General features: G+C 51.8%; 1 protein-coding gene across 1 annotated transcript; it reads right to left on the bottom strand.

Annotated features, from left to right (window-relative positions):
- Positions 1-673: 673 nt before the first annotated feature.
- Positions 674-24,844, bottom strand: LOC120883522 (myelin and lymphocyte protein). Its single transcript, XM_040267555.1, has 4 exons — positions 24,630-24,844; positions 6,614-6,781; positions 5,040-5,165; positions 674-1,227 (listed from the first exon to the last, which is right to left on the bottom strand). Exons 1-4 carry the CDS (start codon positions 24,720-24,722, stop codon positions 1,153-1,155), a joined length of 462 nt encoding a protein of 153 aa, XP_040123489.1. The 5' UTR covers positions 24,723-24,844; the 3' UTR covers positions 674-1,152.

Raw genomic sequence — 24,844 nt, 5'->3', positions numbered from 1 at the left:
TTCCTATGGAGTGGCCCAAGGAAATTCTAAAAGCAGTTTCTAATTCACATTCCTAATGGGAATAGAGCACAGAACACTGTTGTTTAGTCGCTAAGCTGTGTCCTAATCTTTTGGACCCTATGAACTGTAAGCTTGCCAGGCTCCTCTGTCCATGGGATTTTCCAGGCAAGAATACTGGAATGGGTTGCTATTTCCTTCTCCAAGGGATCTTCCTGACCCAGGGATCAAACACGTGTCTCCTGCCTTGGCAGGAGAATTCTTTACCACTGAGTCACCAGGGAAGCCTGACATAGAACATACTGCCCAGAAAATTTCTGATCAGTTTTTGTACAGAGTGAGAAGAAACGTCTGCCCATTTTCTTTTGGCGTAAGGACTTTCTCATTGAGCACAGGCTCCTTTGTTTTGTAGGAAAAAGAAGGGGTCCCCCAGGCTGATAGCTTGGTGAGTTTCTAGAAAGAGTGAAGCCGTCTGACCGCCCTGTTAGCCGGGGAGAATGGGATACCCTCTCTGGGCTCTTGGAGATGCAGGGACCAGGCACACACAGCTGTCATCTGAACTGCCCTTTGCAGCTGCCTCTGAGATTTGATCTAACCCAAGGAGTCCTCAGAGAGTAGGCTGACATGATGGTGTTCCCATGCTGGAGAATTAAAAAATAAAGCACTCCCACAAAAGTATTGAACATAAAGCCACTTTATAAAGTATTTCTAGGGTTTATCCCATCCCACCGTGGACATCTGCAAATATTTGCTGAATGACTTTTATTCCCCACAACGGGTAGATTATCCTTGAAGATGCAGAATATCCCTGAAGATGGAGAAACTTGCTGCAAGATGGACCCTCAGAAGCGCCTGAGGAAAATTCCAGTAGGCAGTCCTCACGATCCAGTCCAGGGGCCAGCAGTCTGGTGTCATGGTCAGTCCTCACTTCCCACCCCACTGCCCCCTTTCAAATAGGAAACGATCTTGGAAAGATAGCTCAACAGTTGGAGGATAAACGTAGCAAGCCCCCTTACTCTGACATGAAGGTATACAGGAGAATAAACCTCTCTCTTTATCCGCTCTCAAGAACATTCTGCATTCTTTAGAATGTTGTGTTGGAAGGCCGGCCGATCGGTTAACACCCTCTTGGTGTTCAGTTAAAGTTCTGCTGCTCTAGGAAGACTTCCATCTGATTAAGGAAAACACGGCATGGACCACGTACAGCAGAGTGGCTACATACGAAAACACCTGCAACCGAGATAAGTGACAATTAACTGGCTATTCATGGGAGGAGTTCGGAAAGCCATGGGCTGTCCACGCTGGGCTGGCCGCTCTCGTGGTGCTCGGGGTTGGCAGCCCTGGAGCATGTGGACGCCACTGCTTCCCATCACACATGCAGACGTGCTCTCCTGTGGAGCCTGGGTGCGACCCAGAATGCCCTGAGCACAGACTCCAGGTGACCTCATGACACACTGGACTTGGCGTGCAAGGTCAACCCTCTGCTTGCACATGTCATCACGTCAGTGCTGCCTAACTAGAAACAAGGGCCCCCAGAGACCCCTCCAGTGATAATTGCAGGCGATTATGTCCCGCTCTTCGTGGAAAACTTCCTTTCTGCACACCAGTAAGACCACAGTCCGCCACTGTGATCCCAGTGGCCTTGGCCAGGAGAGTTTGAACACGTGGGTTTGCCACCTGGGTATCTTCTGACCCCGACCAGAATTTTATTCAGAGGGAGACAGGCCATGGGAAGTGAGGGGCTGGGATGGGGAGGAGGGACTTTGAGCTTTTGGCAAAAGGATGGGGCTTACTGAGATTGCTGCTGGGAACAGAGGCCAGGAAATGCAGCAGAAAGGTCACTCCATGCCCTTTCAAGGCCCCGATCTGCTGTGTTCGCTTGGGGAGTATCACCCAGCTCTGGGTGGCTGTTCCCCAGAGGTTTCCTGCCCCTTAGCAAATACCTGCACCTGGCTTGTGACCTTGGGTGTGAGGGTCAAGAGTTTCCAATCCAGGCACAGCATCCAACTGGCTGCACTCCCGTGACTTGAAAATTCTCATAAAACCAGCAGTCACGGTGCCCCCCCTCACCCTGCCTCCACACCTGGGCGAACCCTCACCCTCATTGCCAGGGGCAGTGAGTAACTTGAGTTATTTAATAACCAGACAAGAAAATCCATCTGGGAATTAGATACCCTGTCCAAAGGGAGCAGTCACAGATGAGTGAGAAGCCCCTCAAAAGAGACCTCTGCAGGAGCAGTGTCCCGTGTGGGGACTCAAGGCCCAACAGAGACCCTCTGCAGGAGCTCCTCAGAAGAGGGGCAGGAAGGCGGCACACTGGGGAGAGTGAGAGCCAGGGCCAGGAGTGGGTGAACTCAGACCCTCAGAAACCCCTCTCCATGAACAACGGCCATTGCTGTCCACCACGGTTAAGACCCCGGAACCACCAGATTTCTCCAGAAAATTTCCAGCTACTTTCAGGCAACTCTCACCAATCCTCGGATCCCGCTGGTGCAGGCTATCTGCTGCCAGCCCAGGAGAGGGGGAAGCTGAGCGCTTGAGGAAGGTGTGGAGTTACGGGAGAGAGTGAGGGGTGGTCAGATGCTCGTGAAGGCCCGGCGCGTGGGGGAGAGGGTCTGGCCATACCTTCTCACATCCTCAGACTGCCCCCACCTCCGCCACCGCCATCCCACCCCAGATCGTGGGAAAGGCGTGTGCAGTCTGGGCAAGGTCTGGGGTTAAATCCTGAGCCTGTATTCAGGATCCCTTCTCCCCCTTGCATGGACACAACTGATATTTTGAATACAAAGATGTGACTTTACATGAAAACGGGCTCATATTTCCCCTGGTTGGTGGGGGAGGGGTGTGTGTTCAGCCCAGCGTATCCGCCCGCAGGCAGCATTGAGATTCCTGATTCTGCCCCCGTGACTTTGCCAGAGTCTTCACACGGCTCTCCAACTGAGCTCACAAAGATATGGGGACATGATCAGTCATGAAAAGGATAAATAGATGATGCTGGTGTAGTCATCAGTGGAACAGTAAACAGCAAGAGAACAAAACTCTACTTCCCCACCCAGCGGTGTGGAACAGCCGCACCATCCTGATGGGAGAGAAGCCAGACGTGGGAGCAGGCACACAGTGCTCATGAAGACCCAAAGCAGGTGGAGTGGGCCCCGGAAGCTAGACATCAGGACGGGGTTTATCCTGAGTGAAGGGGCACGATGGCTGGGCAGGGCACGAAGGGGACTCCTGGGAGCCGCTTATGTTCTGCTTCTTAGTCTGGATGCTTGTTACACGGAGGTTGTGAACTATGAATAATGGATGGATTACGGAAATTCCTCAAGCTGTACCCCTGTGTCCTCACCCCTCAAGAAGCCTATTTGTGCTGTTATTTAGTTGCCAAGTCGTGTCTGACTCTTTTGTGACCCTATGGACTGAAGCCCACCAGGCTCCTCTGTCCATGGGGTTTCCCAGGCAAGAATACTGGAGTGGGTTGCCGTTTCCTTCTCCAGGGGATCTTCCTGACCCAGGGATCAAACCCACATGTCCTGCACTGGCAGGTGGATTCTTTACGGCTGAGTCGCCAGGAAAACCCAAGACGTCTATGCTGTATTTTGATAGAAAGTGAAAAAGTCAGAATGTGGTAGAGCCCAGCGGTTTTCAACTAGAGATTAGACCAGTGGACAGGGTCATTAACTCACCCCTCTCGGATTGTTAGTTAAGTGCTGGCCCACTATCCACATTCCATCTAGGTTTCACTGCCCTTGTCTGCAGTAATTCTACAGAACTGGTTGTCAGATGCCTGGCTGATGTCTGTTCGGAGAGAAGGCTTCTGGGGTCGGGTTGGGGGTGGTACCTGTGGTTTCTCTAGTGAGGGGGCAATGAAACAGTCACCTGAAGGTGACGGAGGAAGCGAATGACTCTTCTCAAGGGAAAGAGAACCTGCTGTGATTCTGTTTAGAATCCAGCCAGCTTGGGAGATGCACCCGTATGGGAGAGGCTCCCACTCTGTGGGACAGTTGAGGGGGTCCCAGGGACCATGAGAGGGCCCTGCTAATGGAACTGGGGAGCGGCTGGGAGCTGAGGGGAGTGTGTGGCTTCCCCAGGGAAGGGGATGGGCCCCGGGAGGCTAGCAGACAGGCTTCGAGGCGCTCTCCCCGAGACCTGTCCCTCTGGGAGCAGGAAGGGTACCCGCACTAACCCCCTTCCCAGAGCCCAGCGGCACCCACCCCATGGGCTTTCTCTCAGCCTCTGTCCTGCCTTTCCCCAAAGGGGTGGGGGCAGCACAGCTTTGGCACTGGGGCAGGCATCTTGTGGTCTGTCACATCCGACCTTGGGGTTTATTTAATTCATAGGTTGCTCACTAGAAATCTGGGCACTGTTTCTGAAGCTTTTTCTTGGTTTTTAAATAATATCCACAGTTAGAAATGTATCGATATAACGATGTAACTGATATAACGAGTCAGCATACTGGGGCAAGCCCACACGTGTGTAACTCTGGAAAAGAGTTTTATGAAATGATATATTTTCTTATTCCCTGTTACCCTGACCCATTCCAGCAACAAGAAGATTCAGATTATGACCTCACAGCCTGCCAGAGTGTCTGGCTTCCCAGGCGGAGGACGTTCCCTTCAGAGCTCAGAGACTTGCCGGCAAGGTGCCCCCCAGATACACAATCTCATCCCTTCTGTCCTCCTAACGGGGGGAAGGTGGTTCCAGCACCTGTTCCACCTGTTGTTCACTGGGAAGCTTCGGTGGGTAAATAAGGTTGTCCATAGGAGCTCATACACTGCCCGGCCCCCACGGTCACGCACCCTCCTACATCTGCCTTCTCAAAGCCCGCCCAACCTTGGCAGTGCACACTGACTGGCAGTCATGGGAGCCTGGGCACACCAGTTCCCTCCTCTGGGGCTCTGTTTCTTCAGAAATGAGGGGGAAGTTTTATTTTAATTGAAATCTAGTGAACTAAGAAATAACAGGGAGGGCCTGGGGAGCCTTCCACTCAGTACCTGTGACAGCAAGCAGCGGGAGCTGGGAACAGGGTACTTTGACTGGGGACTCACCACAGCAGAGATGTTTTCATGGTAATATTTGTAGAAGAAGCCATCTTGCAGCTGGATGGTGACCAGAGCTTCCAGGACAGAGGCGCCAAAGTAAAACAGGGCAGCAACACAGTGGTAGGCTGCGTCCTGCGGGGTCAGAAAGAGCCATCAGAGAGATGGGGCGGCCGGCTGGGAGACCTGGGGCGGCTGTGGTCCCAGCAGGGCCTGCCCACCCTGGCTGACCCTACCTGGCCTGGGCCAGGCGCCTCCACCAGCCTCTGCCACTTCCTTTATCACCCAGCCCCACCCCCTCCTCAGAGACACTGGTTGCCCAGGGTTGATGGGCTGAGCTCGGTCTCACCGGTCTGGAGGCAGAGTAAGGACTTTGACGGAGGAGGGGCGCTGCTTTCCCGTGAGGTGGGATCTAGTCGTGCGTCGGGGAGCGGCCCTTTCTGCTGCAACTGGTAGAAATCAGTTCTGGGCCCGAGAAGTGTCAGCTGTGGTCACAGCCCCTAGTTTGGATGTGGCCTCGGTGCTCAATTCAGAAAGAAAGACTCAGGCCATTCGTATAGTTGTTTTGTTGTTAGCTTTTTTCTTGAAGGATGACCAGGGATGGGGGCTCCAGTTATGTTTAAAAGCAAAACAAAAGGAACGTCCCTGGTGGCACAGTGGGTAGGACTCCACCTGACCATGCAGGAGACACGGTTCGATCCTTGGTCTGGGAAGAATTCACATGCTGCGGGGCAGCTATGCCCGCGTGCCACAGCTACTGAGCCTGAGCTCGAGGGCCCGAGAGCCACAGCCAGAGAAGCCGCTGCAGGGAGAAGCCGGGTACCACAACGGAGAGAGCCCCCGCTAACCTCAACTGGAGCAACCCCGAGCAAAGCAGCGAAGACCCAGCACAGCTAAATAAATAAGTTTTTTTTTGGTTTTTTTTTTTTGCAAAGAAGCACTAGAGCAGCTTTTGAGTAGTTATAATTTTCAGGGGGTTTCTAAAGTCTAGGCTGCAGGCCTTTGGAGAGTAAGAGGCCTGGCTAACGACCCCACCCCCGTCAAGGGGAGGTCAGGGCAGGTGGCCCAGGTGTCAGTTTCCCCTCTTCAAGGCCCTCAAGGCAGAATTCATGCGGAAGGGAGATCACAGGCCATCCCCCTTCCCCAGCCAGGCTCCTCTCTGGTGACCCTACGTGAGACGCGGGGACGGGAGCGGGACAGTGAGCACACCTCACACTGGGTAGCGGGACCCACCCCCGGCGCCCCGGCCCCTCCCCGGAGGTGAAAGCCAGTCCTGCTGGGTGGTGGGAGAGGCTGACCGACCCCTGGCAAGTGCGGGAGGGACAGGGAGGGATGTTGGGCTGCTGGTTTCCAGGAAACGGGTGATTGCAGAGGAGAAGGCAGAGCAGCCCCTGGAGAACCAGGCAGGGACAGCGTCAGTCAGCCTCCTGCCACGGGAGCCCTAGGCTGCTGTGGGCTGCTCGGCCTTGGAGGGCGGGCAGGAGACCCCAACAGGGCTCCTCACCCAGCACTGGGAAAGCCCGCCTCCCGGGGGAGAGCGTCCATCACTACCCCCTGCCCCAGACATGCAGGGCTGGACTCACCAGGGTGATCCATGATGTTCTGTTGCCGTGGGCGCCAATTACATACAAGAAGGCCAGGACAGTGGTGGCTACGAAGCAAAACACAGACGCGAACATGACCCAGCCCTGCATTAGGGGAATAGGCACGTGGGACGAGGAGACCAGGATCCACACCAGCCCTCCAAAGACCTGCAGAGGGAGGGAGAGAAGGGGTGACGGTCAGACCAGAAGGGCCAGACCCCGAGGTCACACTGGGGAACCAGGGGCACTTCACAAATACTAACTCAGTTCATCCTCACAGTGTCCCAAGTGTGGGCCTGACCCATTTGTGAGACGGAGAAACAAAGGCACATGTGACTTAAAAATGTTATCCCTAGAAAGGATTTATACCATCCAGTTTCATCAGTAAAGGACAAATTCTGGGATTATATCTTCCCTAGTATTTCTTACAGAAAAATATCCTTCTGGTCGAGGCGAGGGGAAGGCTATGCTGTGCAGTTTGTGAGCCAGGGACTGAACCCAGGGCCACAGTAGTGAAAAGTGCCAAGTCCTAACCACTGGACTGCCCGGGAACTCCCCCAAATATTCTTTCTTTTATAAAATGGTAGTGAGCAGCAGATTCTGTTGGTCTTGGCCAAACAAATTAGCCACACTGTATCGTTAGGATTTAATAAAAAACTTAATCTTGAAATCGCCAAGTCTCAGAAGTTCTCTGACTGTTGGAGGAGGGGTGGAGTGGGGAGGCCCAGGCCAGCTGGATCTCAGGTTTCCTAGGACAGGCATGAGACGAACACTCCTCCTTGCCATCATTATCCAGAAGACACCCTGCTTCGCGTCCTCAGGGTCAGGGAGCCCCCAGGATCATAAGGACAGACATAGGGGTCATGACCTCAGTGCCCTGGTCTAGCTCCCTCTGTGGACAAGGCACAGTCATGCTGGGAGTCTCTGTGCCTGCCTTCCCTTCTCCTTGTCCCTCCCCATCCCAGTGAGGTCACCTCGGCCTCCGCCAGCATCCCTAGCCAGAAAAGGCCTGGGCTGGGACACAGGTGCACGCGGCTTTGTAGTCAGAGGGTCCAAGGAGCTGCAGAGCTTGGCACCATCCTCCTGAGGGTCTGAGGGTTGAGGACGGGCCCCCTCCTAGCCCTGCATCCCCTGTGGTGTGACTGCACGTGGCCACACCTCGACCCTGTCTCCCTGAACCTGCTGCCCGCTTGCTGGGTAAGAGGCGGCACTTCCTCACAGGTGTTCTCTGAGACTGTTAGCTGAGAAGCACCAGAGGACCATCACATTTGGGTAGAAAAATCAGTGCAGTGAAGAATCTGCAGTTATCAAAGCCAAGGTGGGCCCAATGAATCAGATGCAGGCAGCTCTCACCAGAAAATTCCTCTAGTGGTAACTGAGAGCTAGTGGGACACACTTTCCAATAATCAGTGGAGCAAAGTCCATCAGGTAAACCCCTCAGACTGCCATAGAGTGAGATGTGTGTGAAGACTCATCCATAACTGCCTCGAAGATCAAACAGACTGCTAGGCCTTTTTCACAGGAACAGGGACAGAAGGATGTGAACGTGCCGATGGGTGAGACAGACTTGGACTTGGAAGGCACGAGAGCATGGCTTGGAGAAGAGGGTGGATGTGGCATGCCCGTCACACGAGCAGGGCCCTGCCGGCACATAATGTGGGAGGGCCTCCCCACCAAGTCCTCTGGAGGAGGCCCCGGCTTCCTCCACTGCAAATGGCACTTAGGGTGGTATGAACTGCCTGAAACTGTGGGCATGCGTGTGAAGCTTCTGGCCCTGTGCCTGGCATCACCCAGGCAAGGGGAAGACTGCTAACCCAGGATGCCAGCAGCCTGGGGCATACAGACCCCGAGTCAGTCAGTGACAACTCAAGACAATTACCAGCCCTGAGTGCGCAGAGTAGCACCAACTGGGACATGGCCCCAACAGAGGTTTGAAGGGGAGGTGGACTTAGCTGATTTCATTTGTTTTTAATCACTCAGTGATGTCTGACTCTGTGATCCCGCCAGGCTTCTCTGCCATGGGATTCTCTAGGCAAAAATACTGCAGTGGGTTGCCATTTCCTTCTCCAGGAGATCTTCCCGACCCAGGGATCAAACCCACATCTCCGCCTCTCCTGCACTGGCAGGCAGATTCTTTACTGTGCCTGACCAAGTGGTCAGGATGAGGCTTTCCAGGGGAGGAACAAGCACCTCAGGACCCCGAGGCTGCTGGAGCAGCAAGGATGGCTTAGGAAGACAAGAGGTTGGGGCACAAGGGTGAGAGGAGTTGTGGCTGGAGGCAGTGTGACCTCCACACGAGTGGCTGGGCCACCTCGAAGGCTTCCCTGACCACACTCAGTGGAAAGCCGAGATTCAGCATAAATCATGTGGCTGAGCTGGTGCCAGGCCACATTCCACCTACAACGTTTGCAGAGAGCAAACAGAGCAGGCCGAACACCCACACCCAGGAGATAAGGCTTCCAGGGCAGGGAGTCCACCCCACCCTGGCCTCAGCACCCACCGGCCAAATATTTGTCAAGAGCGAAGGGGTAGGTGAAGGTTCAAGCTCTTCTCCTCCTAAAGAAAACCCGGAATGGGGTCCCAGCTCCCAGGAAGCACGCTGAGAGGCAATGGTTCTGAAATGTCAGTCACACCAGTGGAGACATGGCCCCAGCTTCCAGTCATCTCTGTCACCAGGCCAGGTTCCCGCCACCCCTGGCCTGCACCCTGGACATCATCCTCAGAGATGGTGGTCTCAGACGAATGTCTCTAAGCTGAGTGGCTTGAGAGTCACCAGGGTTGAGCTCTCTCTCTGGGTCCCAGATCCCCATGCTGGACAATGGAGGTGGTGCCTGGGCTAAGGCACTGTGGTCCTTAACCATCAGTCTGCACGGCCTGGGTCACCTTCAAAACCCCAGTGCCTGGGTCTCATGCCCAGGAGAGGAGCAGAGTTCTAGGACAAGAAGCAGACATCCCAAACTCTTTGCAAAGGCTTTGGAATGTGTTTCCATAACACATTTGGTCCATGGATGATGTTCCGGTAACTCTTTTCAAACCAGAAGAAATGGCTTCTGTCTCTAGTGTCTAGCAATGCTGGCCAAGATGCCGCTCCAGTTCCCAAGTGGCTCCAGTGCGAAGTTTCCTTTCCTCTTCTTAAGCTTCCATCCCTGTTTTGCCCTGACCGTGGGAGTCACTCCTTCTTGGGTGTCCTCTGGGAGCAAGGACATAGCCTGTGTGTGTGAATGGAGTGGAGCTGGGGATCTGAGCCACCCTGGTGTTCTAGGACTGGAAACTGCCGTCTTTCACTCTGTCTGGTTTTAGATGCTGAGCGGAGGTGAAGTGCTGTTAGAGCCAAGGGTGCTGTACAAAACTAGACAAAAAATTGCCAAAAAGTTTTTATTGGATGTTCACCCCCATCAAATTATTTTTGTGAATAAAACTTCTTCAGCAGGTGGTCTTGGGGAAAGCTCTCATGTGAACTCAGAGTAGGTCCTTTCTCGCTCGCTCGCTCTCTCTCTCTCTCTCTTTTTTTTTTTTTTTGGCCACACTGCCAAGCATGTGGGATCTTAGTTCTCTGACCAGGGATCAAACCTGTGGCCCCTGCATCAGGAGCTCAGAGTCCCAACTACTGGACCACCAGAGAAGTCCTCTGTCTTTTCATTTCTGAATTAATCAAGAGGAGGCAGGCGAAGGTGGTTAAGGGTGTAGATTTCAGAATTACTGACTTCGAATCAGCTCTGCCACATTTTGCTGGCAACTGGTTGTCCCTGGGCTAATTCCTTCCTCTCTGGTCCCTATCTGAAAAACAGTGACAGCAGCAGGTCCCACCCCAGGGGGCTGGGGTGAGACCGGTCTATACCTGCAGGAGCAGCACACACTAAGTGCTCTGGATACTTGCTGTCACGACTGTCATGATGGGGGAAGCCTCACCTGTAGCCACGTGCAAACCCCAGTCAGTCAGGATGGCAACGTGCACTTATCCCTGCTAGACCTCGCTGGGACCCAGAATTTTAAAATAAAAATAAAATTCCAAAAGCATCGGAAAGAGAAAACCCTACCATCTCCAAGAAATCAAAAGTTGGGGGAAATTTGTCTGCTTCTGCAAAAGGGAACAGAAAGGACATAAAAAGATGAGAAAGCCTTCCTTCAAACAATGAGCTTTGGTTACAAGAGAGAGAAAAGGATTCCATCGGCACATTCTTGAGACTGGCAGACCGCCTCCTTCGCTTGTGCAAGGCCGAGAGCTCCGGGTCCACAATCGTCCAGTGTTTTTACTGCAGGACTTGGTTCACTGAGGACAAGGCAGAATTGCTCAAATTCTCTGAATATTTTTCTGGGGTTCCATTTTACTCTGTCAAGGCAGGCACTCTTCCAATAACAAGGCAAGATGTTTCCCAAAGAGGATGTCCTGTGCAAGGTTGTTCAGACACACACCGTGGTCTCCAGGGGCTCGGGGTCAGAATTCCCAAGCTCCCAGGGTAGGGGGTGGTCCTGAAGGCATGTGTGGACAGGAGCCTGTGCCTCTAACTCTGGAGGGTTACAGGGAACTGGCTACAGAACACAGCCAGCCGGGACCCCCAAGCCCTCAGGTGCCCTCCCAGGAACAGCAGCTCCAACTCGTGTTTCTGGAAGTGTCTGTGCTCCCTGAACTCTTTTGGCAGTCAGGGATCGCTGTGATGCCAGGCGGGCCTGTGAGGGTGGCCTGACCTGTAGAGGAACCATGTTCCTGGAGAAGCAGCGGTTCCAGCTCTAAGTCTTGGTTGACTGAAAAGAGCAATCATTCCAGGAGATAGAGTTGAGGGCATTTTCCTGTGTGTGTGTGTGTGCATCTGCGTGTGTGCATGTGTGTGTGCATGTGCACGTGTGTAGAGGCTGGCTAAGGATGAACTTAGAAGAACAGTTTGGCCATTTGATACAAAGACCTGACTCATTGGAAAAGACCCTGATGCTGGGAAAGGTTGAAGGCAGGAGGAGAAGGGGATGACAGAGGATGAGATGGTTGGATGGCATCACTGACTCAAAGGACATGAGTTTGAGCAAACTCAGGGAGATGGTGATGGACAGGGAGGCCTGGTGTGCTGCAGTCCATGGGGTTGCAGAGTCAGACACTACTGAGCGACTGAACAGCAACAGAAGCTGCAGAGAAGGGAACAGTCATCAAGTCAAGAGGACGGGAGCATCAGACGGCAGGAGGAAGCACAGAAAGGGAGGGCAGAGCCCTGAGGACTTCCCCAGGACCCAAGAAAACGGGTCTGAGAGAGAGGCTGGGGCCTCTTCTGGTTCTGAAAGGCAGAGAGAGCAGGAAGGAAGCACTAGTTCTGATATGAGCCCCTCCACCCTTGTGTGGAGGGACTGGGCTCCCAGCAAGTCTAAGGAAAGCCTTCTTTCACCTGCTCACATACTCAGTCACCCACTCATTCATTCATTCACTCATGCATTTAGCAGACACTGAGAGCAAACTGCGCTGAGGGCAGGTCCGGCCAAGGGGGCAGACTTTATTCAAAGCTACACTAGTACCTGGGGCCCGCCTCTCCCTTCCTGTCCTCTCTTGTCCAAGCCCCACCTGAGCAGCTCTGGGGCCACCGAGGGCAGAGTCAGGTCCTGGTGAAAGTGTCGGGACCCAGTGAGGAGGACCAGCTAAGCACCACTGCCCGGGACAGGAACAGCGCCCAGAAATTTGCACAAGGTCCCCTCCTCTGACCCTATGGAGGTGTCTGGGGGCAGGTCAGAGATTCTCTGTGTGGGGACCCTCTCCTCCTCTAACAACTGAGAACTCTGGCCTCTGAGGCTACTCCCATGGGAACACTAGGAGTAGTGCTAAGGCTTCCTGACTCAGTCTACTTACCAGGTGCTCTGCCCTTGTGGCCCCTTTGTCAGTAGGCTTGGTCTTTCTGGGGGACCCATTATGACATCACCCTCCCAATATCGACTTAGATAGTGTCCCTTTGCTTCCCAGGTGGTCAAGTGGTAAAGAATCCAGCTGCAAATGCAAGAGGGGCAGGAGACTCGGGTTCGATCCCTGGGTTGGGAAGATCCTCTAGAGAAGGACATGGTAACCCACTCCAATATTCTTGCCTGGAGAATTCCATGGCAGAGGAGGCTGGTGGGCTACAGTCCATGGCGTCATAAAGAGTTAGACACAACTGAGCATACATGCATACACTCAGTTCAGTTCAGTTCAGTGGCTCAGTCATGTCTGACTCTTTGCAACCCCATGAATTGCCGCACGCCAGGTGTCTCTGTCCATCACCAACTCCCGGAGTTCACTCAGACTCACGTCCATTGAGTCAGTGATGCCATCCAGCCAGCTCATCCTCTGTCGTCCCCTTCTCTTCCTGCCCCCAATCCCTTCCAGCATCAGGGTCTTTTCCAATGAGGCAACTCTTCACATGAGGTGGCCAAAGTACTAGAGTTTCAGCTTCAGCATCAGTCCTTCCAAAGAACACCCAGGGCTGATCTCCTTCAGAATGGACTGGTTGGATCTCCTTGCAGTCCAAGGGACTCTCAAGAATCTTCTACAACACCACAGTTCAAAAACATCAATTCTTCGGCATTCAGCTTTCTTTATAGTCCAACTCTCACATCCATACGTGACTACTGGAAAAACCATAGCCTTAACTGGACGGACCTTTCTTGGCAAAGTGATGTCTCTGCTTTTGAATATGCTATCTAGGTTGGTCATAACTTTCCTTCCAAGGAGTAAGCGTCTTTTCATTTCATGGCTGCAATCACCATCTGCAGTGATTTTGGAGCCCCCAAAAATAAAGTCTGACACTGTTTCCATTGTTTCCCCATCTATTTGCCATGAAGTGATGGGACCAGATGCCATGATCTTTGTTTTCTGAATGTTGAGCTTTAAGCCAACGTTTTCACTCTCCTCTTTCACTTTCATCAAGAGGCTTTTTAGTTCCTCTTCACTTTCTGCCATAAGGGTGGTGTCATCTGCATATCTGAGGTGATTGATATTTCTCCCGGCAATCTTGATTCCAGCTTGTGCTTCATCCAGCCCAGCATTTCTCATGATGTACTCTGCATATAAGTTAAATAAGTAGGGTGACAATATACAGCCTTGACGTACTCCTTTTCCTATTTGGAACCAGTCTGTTGTTGCATGTCCAGTTCTAACTGTTGCTTTCTGACCTGCATATAGGTTTCTCAAGAGGCAGGTTAAGTGGTCTGGTATTCCCATCTCTTTCAGAATTTTCCACAGTTTATTGTAATCCACACAGTCAAAGGCTTTGGCATAGTCAATAAAGCAGAAATAGATGTTTTTCTGGAACTCTCTTGCTTTTTCCATGATCCAGTGGATGTTGGCAATTTGATCTCTGGTTCCTCAGCCTTTTCTAAAACCAGCTTAAACATCTGGAAGTTCATGGTTCATGTATTGCTGAAGCCTGGCTTGGAGAATTTTGAGCATTACTTTACTGGTGTGTGAGATGAGTGCAATTGTGTGGTAGTTTGAGCATTCTTTGGCATTGCCTTTCTTTGGGATTTGAATGAAAACACCTTTTCCAGTCCTGTGACCACTGCTGAGTTTTCCAAATTTGCTGGCATATTGAGTGCAGCACTTTCACAGCATCATCTTTCAGGATTTGAAATAGCTCAACTGGCATGCCATCACCTCCTCTAGCTTTGTTCATAGTGATACTTTCTAAGGCCCACTTGACTTCACATTCCAGGATGTCTGGCTCTAGGTGAGTGATCACACCATTGTGATTATCTTGGTCGTGAAGATCTTTTTTGTACAGTTCTGTGTATTCTTGCCACCTCTTCTTGATATCTTCTGCTTCTGTTAGGTCCATACCATTTCTGTCCTTTATCAAGCCCATCTTTGCATGAAATGTTCCCTTGGTATCTCTATTTTTCTTGAAGAGACCTCTAGTCTTTACCATTCTGTTGTTTTCCTCTATTTCTTTGCATTGATCACTGAGGAAGGCTTTCTTATCTCTTCTTGCTATTCTTTGGAACTCTGCATTCAGATGCTTATATCTTTCCTTTTCTCCTTTGCTTTTCACTTCTCTTCTTTTCACAGCTATTTGTAAGGCCTCCCCAGACAGCCATTTTGCTTTTTTGCATTTCTTTTCCATGGGGATGGTCTTGATCCCTGTCTCCTGTACAGTGTCACGAACCTCCATCCATAGTTCATCAGGCACTCTATCTATCAGATCTAGCCCCTTAAATCTATTTCTCACTTCCACTGTATAATCATAAGGGATTTGATTTAGGTCATACCTGAATGGTCTAGTGGTTTCCCCTACTTTCTTCAATTTAAGTCTGAATTTGGCAATAAGGAGTTCATGATCTGAGCCACAGTCAGCTCCCAGTCTTGTTTTTGTTGACTGTGTAGAGCTTCTCCATCTTTGGCTGCAAAGAATATAATCAATCTGATTTCAATGTTGACCATCTGGTGATGTCTATGTGTAGAGTCTTCTCTTGTGTTGTTGGAAGAGGGTGTTTGCTCTGACCAGTGCGTTCTCTTGGCAAAACTATCTATTAGCCTTTGCCCTGCTTCATTCCGCATTCCAAGGCCAAATTTGCCTGTTACTCCAGGTGTTTCTTGACTTCCTACTTTTGCATTCCAGTCCACTATAATGAAAAGGACATCTTTTTTGGGTGTTAGTTCTAAAAGGTCTTGTAGATCTTCATAGAACCGTTCAATTTCAGCTTCTTCAGCATTACTGGTCGGGGCATAGACTTGGATTACTGTGATATTGAATGGTTTGCCTTGGAAACGAACAGAGATCATTCTGTTGTTTTTGAGATTGCATCCAAGTACTGCATTTTGGACTCTTTTGTTGACCGTGATGGCTACTCCATTTCTTCTAAGGGATTCCTGCCCACAGTAGTAGATATAATGGTCATCTGAGTTAAATTCACCCATTCCAGTCCATTTTAGTTTGCTGATTCCTAGAATGTCGATGTTCACTCTTGCCATCTCCTGTTTGACCACTTCCAATTTGCCTTGATTCATGGACCTAACATTCCAGGTTTCTATGCAATATTGCTCTTTACAGCATCAGACCTTGCATCTATCACCAGTCCCATCCACAACTGGGTATTATTTTTGCTTTGGCTCCATCCTTTCATTCTTTCTGGAGTTGTTTCTCCACTGATCTCCAGTAGCATATTGGGCACCTACCTACCTGGGGAGTTCCTCTTTCAGTATCCTCGCAGAAGCATGGCCGAAAGGAGCTACCCCACGTCCGAGGTCAGAGGTGGTGGCCAAGAGGAGCTATCCCACATCCAAGGTCAGGGGGGCGGCCAAGAGTGCCAAGCTGTGATGGTGCAGGAGCGGCCGAGAGAAGCTACCCCCTGCCCAAGGCCAGGGGTGGCGGCCAAGAGGAGCAACCCCACATCCAAGGTCAGGAGGGGTGGCTGTAAGGAGATACCCCTCGTCCAAGGTAAGGAGCAGCAGCTATGCTTTGCTGGAGCAGCCGTGAAGAGGTACCCCACGTCCAAGGTAAAAGAAGCCCATGTAAGATGGTAGGTGTTGCAACAGGGCATCAGAGGGCAGACACACTGAAACCATACTCACAGAAAACTAGTCAATCTAATCACACGGACCACAGTCTTGTCTAACTCAATGAAACTAAACCATGCCCGTGGGGCCACCCAGGATGGGTGGGTCATGGTGGAGAGGGCTGACAGAATGTGCCCACTGGAGGAGGGATGGCAAACCCCTTCAGGATTCCTGCCCTGAGACCCCCATGAGCAGCATGAACAGCATGCATGCAGTAGGGCCCCTCTACTCTGAGGGTGAGGCCAGGACCCAGGGGCCTTGAGTCTGTTGGTGAGGAGATGGAGAGAGGTTTGGGATTCAGAGATAGGCTGTGAGTTCAGGTCTGCAATGATGTTAACAGGATGAGTGTGGACTGCCGGCCCCTGTCCAGGCCGGAGTCCTTCCTCCTGGGGGATGCAGGGAAATCTCCTCCTCCCCAGTACCCTTCTCTCTCCATGGCACTGGTCATAAGCATGAGGGGGTACTTCTCCCCCTCCTTCCTGCTCCTCTCTTCTTGCCCCTCCCCTCCTAGCCCGACTGCATTCTAATAGGAACCAAGGCTCCAGTGTGGAATTTCAGGTCAGCTGAGACTGGCTGTGTGGCCCTTCTTCCCACTGCCCATCACTGTGTGACAGCTTTTCTTCCAGTTCCTACAGATGTTTTCAGGTCCTAGGACCCTGGTGTATTAAAATGATTCAGCACGGGTTGTTCTGCCCCAGTGTGAGTGCAATATTGATCACATAGTGGGAGGGACAGAATCCCCTGGATGGCAAGGAGATCAAACCAGTCAGCCCTAAGGGGAATCAATCCTGAGTATTCATTGGAAGGACTGATGCTGAAGACGAAGCTCAATCACAGAGTGGGAGGGAGAGAGTCCCTGGGACAGCAAGGAGATCAAACCAGTCAACCCTGAGGGAAACCAACCCTGAATACTCATGGAAGGACTGATGCTGAAGACAAAGCTCCAACACTTTGGCCACCTGGACTCATTGGAAAAGACCCTGATGCTGGGAAAGACTGAAGGCAAAAGGAGAAGAGGGTGGCAGAGGATGAGATGGTCGGATGGCATCACTGATGTAATGGACATGAACTTGGGCGAACTCGGGGAGATGGTGAGGGACAGGAAGGACTGATGTGCTGCAGTCCATGGGGTCGCAAAGAGTCGGATACGGCTCAGCAACTGAACAACACCAACAAGGGAGGGACAGGGAGCCTGGGGATCGAGGCGGAGAGTCAAGGCTGCTGCATTACCCTCAGAACTGGTTACACCACTAGAGACTGCCCACCCAGAAGCTCCCAGGAACCACAACTTCCCACCAGAATGCAGGAGGCAAGTCAGAGTCCCATCATGCACAGAGTACCAGGGCCCCGCCCCATGCGCCGTGGGACAGTCTGGAAGCTGCAAGGAGCTGGCCCATGTCTCCTCAAGGCAGTGCCTCAGGGCCCAGGGGTGTCAGTCACTTGCTGTCCTCACATCCCTCAGCATCCAGAAAGAGCACCCACTGGGGTATCTCCTCAATGCCTAATCCCAGGGTCCCCGGTCCAAAGCACCAAGACCAGGTTCCAAGTGAGAGCCAGGAGGAAGCCCAGCTGGGCTTGTATGAGGGGTGGAAGCTGGGGTTCAGCACTGAATCCAGAAAGAGCCAGCCCCCAGCCAGGTGCAGACTGGCCCCATCCCACCTTGAGGCCGGCCCCAGGCGGCCCAGTCCCCATACCAGCCCTTCCCCCAGACAATGTGTCCTGAGTGCAGAGCAAAGCTCTTGGATAAAGAAGACATAGCACACAGATACAACGGAATATTACTCAGCTATATGAAAGCACAGAATAATGCCATTCGTAGCAACATGGGTGGAACTAGAGAATCACATACTAAGTGAAGGAAGTCAGAAAGAGAAAGACAAATTCCATACGATACCACGTATGTGCGTGTGGGCTAAGTTGATTCACGCATGCTAAGTCACTTTAGTCGTGTCCGACTATTTGGCACACTATGGACTGTAGCCTGCCAGGCTCCTCTGTCCATGGGATTCTCTAGGCAAGAACACTGGAGTGGGTTGCTGTGCCCTCTTCCAGGGGATCTTCCTGACCCAGGGATTGAACATACGTTTTCAGCATTGGCAAGCAGGTTCTTTACCACTAGCGGCACCTGGGAAGCTCTGATATCGCTTATACATGGAACCTAAAATATGGTACAAATGAACCTAGCTACAAAAGAGAAACAGACTCACAGACACAGTGATCAGACTTGTTTCCAAAGGTGAGAGGAGGAAGGCAAGGGATGGACTGGGAGTTTGCGGTTAGTAGGTAACAAACGTCTGCATTTAGAATGGATGAACAACAAGGTTCTCCTGCATAGTACAGGGAACTATATCCAATCTCCTGGGATACACCATAATGGAAAAGAATATGAAAAACAGAATGTAAACCTTCGGTTGATTCGTATTGATGTTCGGTAGAAACCACTGCAATACCGTAAGGCAATTATCCTTCAATTAAAAATAAACAAATTAAAATAAATAAATAAAAACAGAATGTATACATGTGTAAACCTGAGTCACTTTGCTGTACAGTAGAGATTGGCACAACACTGCAAATCAACTGTTCTTCAGTGAAAAAAAAGCCAAGCTATTGCTACAGCAGTGCAGAGCTAGCCTCAGCAGGCAGTGTGACCCTCTTCCACGCTCTCTGGCAGCCGGGGGGAGGGGGCAGGGGGCATGGAGGTTGTGGGTACAAATAGCCAGCCTGACCCTGAGTGTGAGCTGTGCCTTTGCAGGGGCATCTGGAACCTGCCTCCTCTCTTCTGACAGCGCTCAGACAGAGAAGGGGGGCCCATCAGCGCTGACTTGGGGGTGACTTATGGAAAACTTAAAAGTAATCTTTGTCAAGGCGGCTTGGTCATGATGACACATGCACGCCCAGGTCTGGGAGCCAAGCCGCATCTTCACCCTGAGCATTTTCCAGAAGACAGCTCAGAGTCACTGTTTCCTGATCAAAGTAGCCTTCCTGTTCTTGAAAAACTTGAAAAGTCAAGTTTATCTCAGCTCCAAGGACAAACCCCCGAGAGAGTTCTACCTCCCCTCCCTTTAGAGAAGAAGAAAGGTGGAAATCCAGCTGTGCCCTCAACAGCTGCGGGGAGGAGCCTGCAACAGCGGAGAGAACCAGGGCCGGGAGTCAGAGGGCACAGTCGGGGAAGCCAGGCTGGCCAGCACTGGCCAGCAGGGCCGGCCCCCACTCTCTGGTGACTGGAGGGGAGGTGGCTGGGGTAACAGAAAATTAACCTAAGAGCAGAGAGGTGCTTGCCAGGAACCCAGGGGAACCTCAGGGCACCCGGTTCCCCGCCAAAGCCTTTCACTGTCCCCCACTTAAACATTCAGGGTGTAGACTGGCCTCCCAAGGACCACTCCAGACCCAGCTGGGTCACTGGGGGCCATGCGGTGGTATCACGTGCAGACTCTTGGACTTGCCCAGGAGCTAGCAGCTCAGAGCCTCCAGGGTGTTTGTAGCAACAAGGCCTTGGCGGGTGTGGGCTCCCCAAGATCTCCGAACTGTCCCTTCACCCTCTGGGGGAGCTGGGGGAGAAGAGGGAACCAGGCCTCACCCAGGGCTGCCAGGTAGGCAGAATGATCCCATTTCCTGTAGGCAAAAGTTTGTCATGGGTGTTGGGGCGAATTCAGGACCTGCTGTCACTGCAAGGAGGCCCATCCTGGAGATGGAGTTCCCAAGCGAGTGCCTCCACTCTCTGAGCCTATTTTCCCGAAACTCTAGGTTTCTGGGATTCTACAGCTCTCATCCTCCAGGGGTATCCAGGTTGCCTTCCCCGTGGAGCCAGAATGCCAACTTCCCATTAGAAAATTGCTTTATTATCCTGCCCCCACCCCACTCCCACTGTCTAGTTCCCATTCTGTGGTTCTGCCTTTCCCCAGACAGGTGAAGCTCTAGGGTTCTGCCTTTCCCCAGACAGGTGAAGCTCTAGGGTAAGTGCCAGGACTTTTCTCTGCTGTGCTTAGTCGTGTCCAACTCTTTGAGACCCTATGGACTGTAGCCCATTAGGCTCTTCTGTCCATGGGGATTCTCCAGGCAAGAACACTGGGGTAGGTTGCCATGCCCTCCTCCAGGGGATCTTCCCAACCCAGGGATCGAACTCAGGTCTCCTGCATTGCAGGCAGATTCTTTACCATCTGAGCCATCAAGGAGCCTGGGAATACCGGAGTGAGTAGCCTATCCCTTCTCCAGGGGATCTTCCTGACCCAGGGATAAAACGGGGGTCTCCTGCATTGCAGGGGGATTCTTTAACAGCTGAGCTACCAGGGAGGTCTGAGGACTTTTCTGGTCACCGTGAAATAATAAAAAGCCCCCAGTCACTTTGGGTCCCGGAAAGTCTCACTTTAGTATTAATAACTGCTATGTTCAGGCCTCCCTGCAATGCAGGAGACCAGGGTTGGGAAGATCCCCTGGAGAAGGGCATGGCAACCCACTCCAGTATTCTTGCCTGGAGAATCCCATGGGCAGAGGAACTTAGCGGGTCCGTGGGGTAGCAAAGAATCGACATGACTGAGCGACTAAGCACAAGCATAGCACATGTTCAGTTCACTGTAAGCGTCCACATGGCCAATGATTCCAGGTGGTTCCCCACCTTCACCCCCTAAAACTGCACACTACAGGCTTTGCCCCTCATCACTTGACCTCCTCTGAGCCCTCGGGCTCCTGAGGTGTACAGGTGGGGGTGGGGGGCAGCAGCGTGCCTGAGATGTGGGTGGCACCCCCAGCACACTCTCCAAACAAATGTTCTCTCTCAACGTCCGGCCATGCTGTCAGCGGCGCTGCCTCCAACAGGCTGCGGAGGAAGGAGTTGGGTTAAAGATTATTACATAACCTGTTCTCAGGCAACCCCTCCAAAAGTTCTGAAAGGGAGGTGTCCCTCTCAACACTTTGTGAAAGAAGTTTCCTTTGGGGACCCTGGCTGGAGCTTGAGACAAAAGCATCCTATGTTAACATCCTGTTTTCTGAACATGTCCCAGTATCATGAAGCCCCTGGCTTAGGCGAGGGTGGTGGCGGGGCGGGGGAAGGGAAACCAGAGCCTTGGCTCCAAAAGGAAAAAATCTCTCGGGTGGGTGAGGGGGAACAGGCCAGAGCACAGCCCTGGGAGCTGTTGAGGGAGGGGGACATTTGACATTCCACCTGCGCCTGGAGGGGGGTGTACCCCTGTGACCCGCTGCCTGCTGCAGCAGCAGGGCCTTGGTGGCTCTGGGGTGCTTATGGAGACAGGGTCTGCCACAGCCTTCAGAGGTCAGGAGCCCAAGGGTAAGGGTGCAGGCCTAGGGAAGAGCTGCCTTGCTCCACCCAAGCTACCACCCTTCCCTGCTCCTGGGCAGTTTCCTGGTTTGGGGGAGATCAGCAGAGCTCCACCCTGCAGACCTGGAGGAGGAAAGTTTTACTGCAGCACCTCCCAGGCTATTGGGAGGTCAAGCATGAGAATATGGACTGTGAGTAATCAACAACTTGCTGGACCACAGATTTAAAAAATAATCAAGCCTTTCACACCCATTGGACTCGCAGAAAATTACGAAGTCTGACTCTACCAAGTGAGGCAAGATGAAGCACAATGGGGACTTTCATAAGCTGCTGGTGGGAGTCAGGAGGGTTATACAGTATGGAGACCTTCTTTCTAAAGGAATGCGAAGTCAGCCAGAGTCTTGGAAGGGGCCTGAGCAAGAAGGGGTCCAGAGCTTAATTAAGCTCCATCAGCTTCCTGGTAACCCCACTTATGAGTTGGAGTAACCATTTTGGACATCAGTGTGCTAACATTTGGGAAAATGAGGGTGTGCAATCCCTATGACCCAGTGAGTCAAATCTCTTTGTGTTCTTGAAAGAAATTCGCCGAAGTACAGGAGCAAACACAAGAATGTTCTTTGGCAGTGCCGTCTGCTGTTTCACATTTGGAAATTGCCCAAATGTCCATCAATAAAAGACCAAATAAAGAGTGTCAGTGTGTATAAACCTCAGAACAAGGTTGTATGAAACCCATGTTGAAGAAGGATGTGTACCATCCTTTCTATAAAGCGGGAAAATATGAAACCACACAGGTATAATCATAAATAGTTAGGGGTGCAGTAAAAGTCTAACATTGAACACATGTTCAGCCCAGTGATGGTCCTGAGGCTGAAGGGAAGAGAGTAAGATAATAGCAGAATATCCAGATGGTTTAGATGTCGTCTGAAAGCTCTATTTCCTTACTACTGAGAGTAAATAAGGAAAAATATTGAGATATAACAAAGATGAGTGATAGTTACACGAATACCTATTAAAGTATGTATACTTTTCTGTCATTTTTGAAATAGTTTTCAACTTTTAAAAAGTGAAAATGAAGTTGGCACAACAGAAGACTAACCATTTAAAATTGCCCTGTTCAATAGCATTTAATACCTTCACGATGCTGTGCACTCACCACCTCGATCTAACTTCAGAACATTTTCATCACCCCCAAAGGAGACTCCATACCCATTAAGTTGCTCCCCATTTCTCTCTCCTCTCAGCCCCTGGCAAACCACCAATTTGCACTCTGTCTCTAGAGATCTACCCATTCTGGACATTTCATATAAGTGGAACCAAATACTACGTGACCTTTTGTGTCTGGCTGTTTCACTTAGCACAGTGTCTTCAGGTTTATCGCCCTATACCAGTACTTCATCTTTTTCTACAGTTGAGTAATATTCCACTGGATGGAATACCACTATTCGTTTATCTGTTCACCTGTTGATGGGATATTTGGGCTGTTTCCACTGGTTGACTATTATGAATACTGCATGTTCACGCACCTGTCCAAGTCAGGGCATTAGGAGGAAGGTGTCCCAGAGTCTTTTGTATGCAGCCCAGTGAACACATTTTTTAAAAATTTATTTATTTACCCATGCTGTATGGCTTGCAGCATCTTATTTCCCCGATCAGGGAGTGAACCCTGGCCCCTGGCAGTAGCAGGGTGAATTCTTAACCACTGGACCACCAAGGAATTCTCAACGTATTTTCTTATGCTTCTTGTAATAATGCTTCCCAAACAGCTACAAAGGCAGAGTAAACAATTCATTAGGGCAACTCAAGAGATACCAGCAAGTCCTTCTGTGGCTTAAAAATCTTTCTGCGCCATCACACACCTCACCTTTAGCCTTCATCACTTACAATCAACAAATTCTGTTGCTGTAAATACAGTAGCCTCTGAAGGAACAACCTATTGCTTACTATACATGCTCATTTTCAGGCTAAGTGCTGAATAGAAGCACAGAGACGAGCCATTTGGGGAAGGAATTTTCCAGTGAATGCAAACCCCTTCCACTTTGGGACTGGGTGTCCCCACCTACAAATGGTGTGGCTGAGTTTAGAGGTGTCTAGAGCTTCTTCTAGACGTCCCTTCCTGGATTCTGGCTAGCACCAGGATTTAAAGTTACTCTGTATACACGCAGGTTTGGGCTCAAGTTCAGTGATACGGTGCCACCAGGCAACCTTGACCCCTTCAGCCCTCTCCCCCATGGGTGCTCCCCCTCTGCCCTCGTGGGTAACAGAACCTGCTGGGTTTGCTGTTCATGCCTTCCCCAACCGAGCAGGAGGTAAGAAGCTGAGGTCCCATTTTTAAACAGGTTGGATGTTTTCTTTACCAGCTGACTCTCCAGGCAGCCACTACTGCGGTGGGGGTGCAGGGACAGGAGTCTCCTGGCTCATGGAACCACACCCAGGAAAGAAGTACAGTCCGTCCCTTGCCAGGTGAGGGCCTGGGACCCTGGGGAGTTTAGGCTGAGGGTGGTCTGAAGCCTCCCCACAGAGAGCACTTTCCAGGAGCCCTGAGGAGGAAGCGCTTTCCCACAGCCTCCGGTTGGGGCTCCAGGGTAAGGAGGGACCAACAGCAGGTGCAGAAGTCCTTGGATGCTCAAGGTCAGCCAAGGCAGGGCCAGCTTTCAGGTCCCTCTTCCTTCCCCCACACTCCACAATGAGCACAATGACTGGCACAGCAGTCACAGCCTGTTGTGTTATTTCCAGATCAAAGTGGTGGCCGATTCCTTCACTCACCAGAAACGTTCAGGAGAAAATAACCCAGATTCCGCTCCTCCTATGACATTGACCCCATCTCCACCCTTCGCTTGGTAATACGCGCGTGTCTTTTGCTGATTTTTAAACTTTAAAACAAAATCCTAACCCTGGGGAGAGCCGGGTGCATCTACAAGGACGCCGATCGCCAATAAGCCCATGGGAAGCAGGTTGGGAGCGCAGCTTTGGACCCGGTGCGCTCCCAATGGACCCGGGCCAGCTTCCGACATTTGATCCGTGTTGCGAGTTTGGTTTTTCCACCCAAATCTCGGAGACGGTTTATCGTGGGCTTGAAGGGGCCAAAGTAGCATCGCGGGGTGGGGGCTGGGGAGAGCCTTTCCTCCTGCGGCTACCAGAGGTTCAGGGACCCTCGCGGCTTGCAGCAGAGGAGAGCGCACCCCACGACCCATCCCGACCTGCCTTTCCCGGCGCCCGCGCCGGCGCCAGGCGCGCCAGACACTCACAAATTCAAAAATGAAGAGCAGGTCCGGGAAGGTGGTGAAGACAGCGAAACCGCTAGGCAGGCTGCTGACGCCCGACGCCGCTGAGGGGGCCATGCTGGCGGGCTGGCGACGGCCTCGGAACCGCACGGGACGAGCGCTGCTCTGACTCTGCGCTGGCCGCTCTCTTGCTCGGCGGAGCCCAGTGGCCCGGGCGCCCCCGCGCGCGGGTTAAGAGC

This window comes from Oryx dammah, unplaced genomic scaffold (assembly GCF_014754425.2).
Source record: "Oryx dammah isolate SB20612 unplaced genomic scaffold, SCBI_Odam_1.1 HiC_scaffold_25, whole genome shotgun sequence".
NCBI classification, from domain to species: Eukaryota; Metazoa; Chordata; class Mammalia; order Artiodactyla; family Bovidae; genus Oryx; species Oryx dammah.
This window is presented reverse-complemented; position numbering and strand designations above follow the sequence as displayed.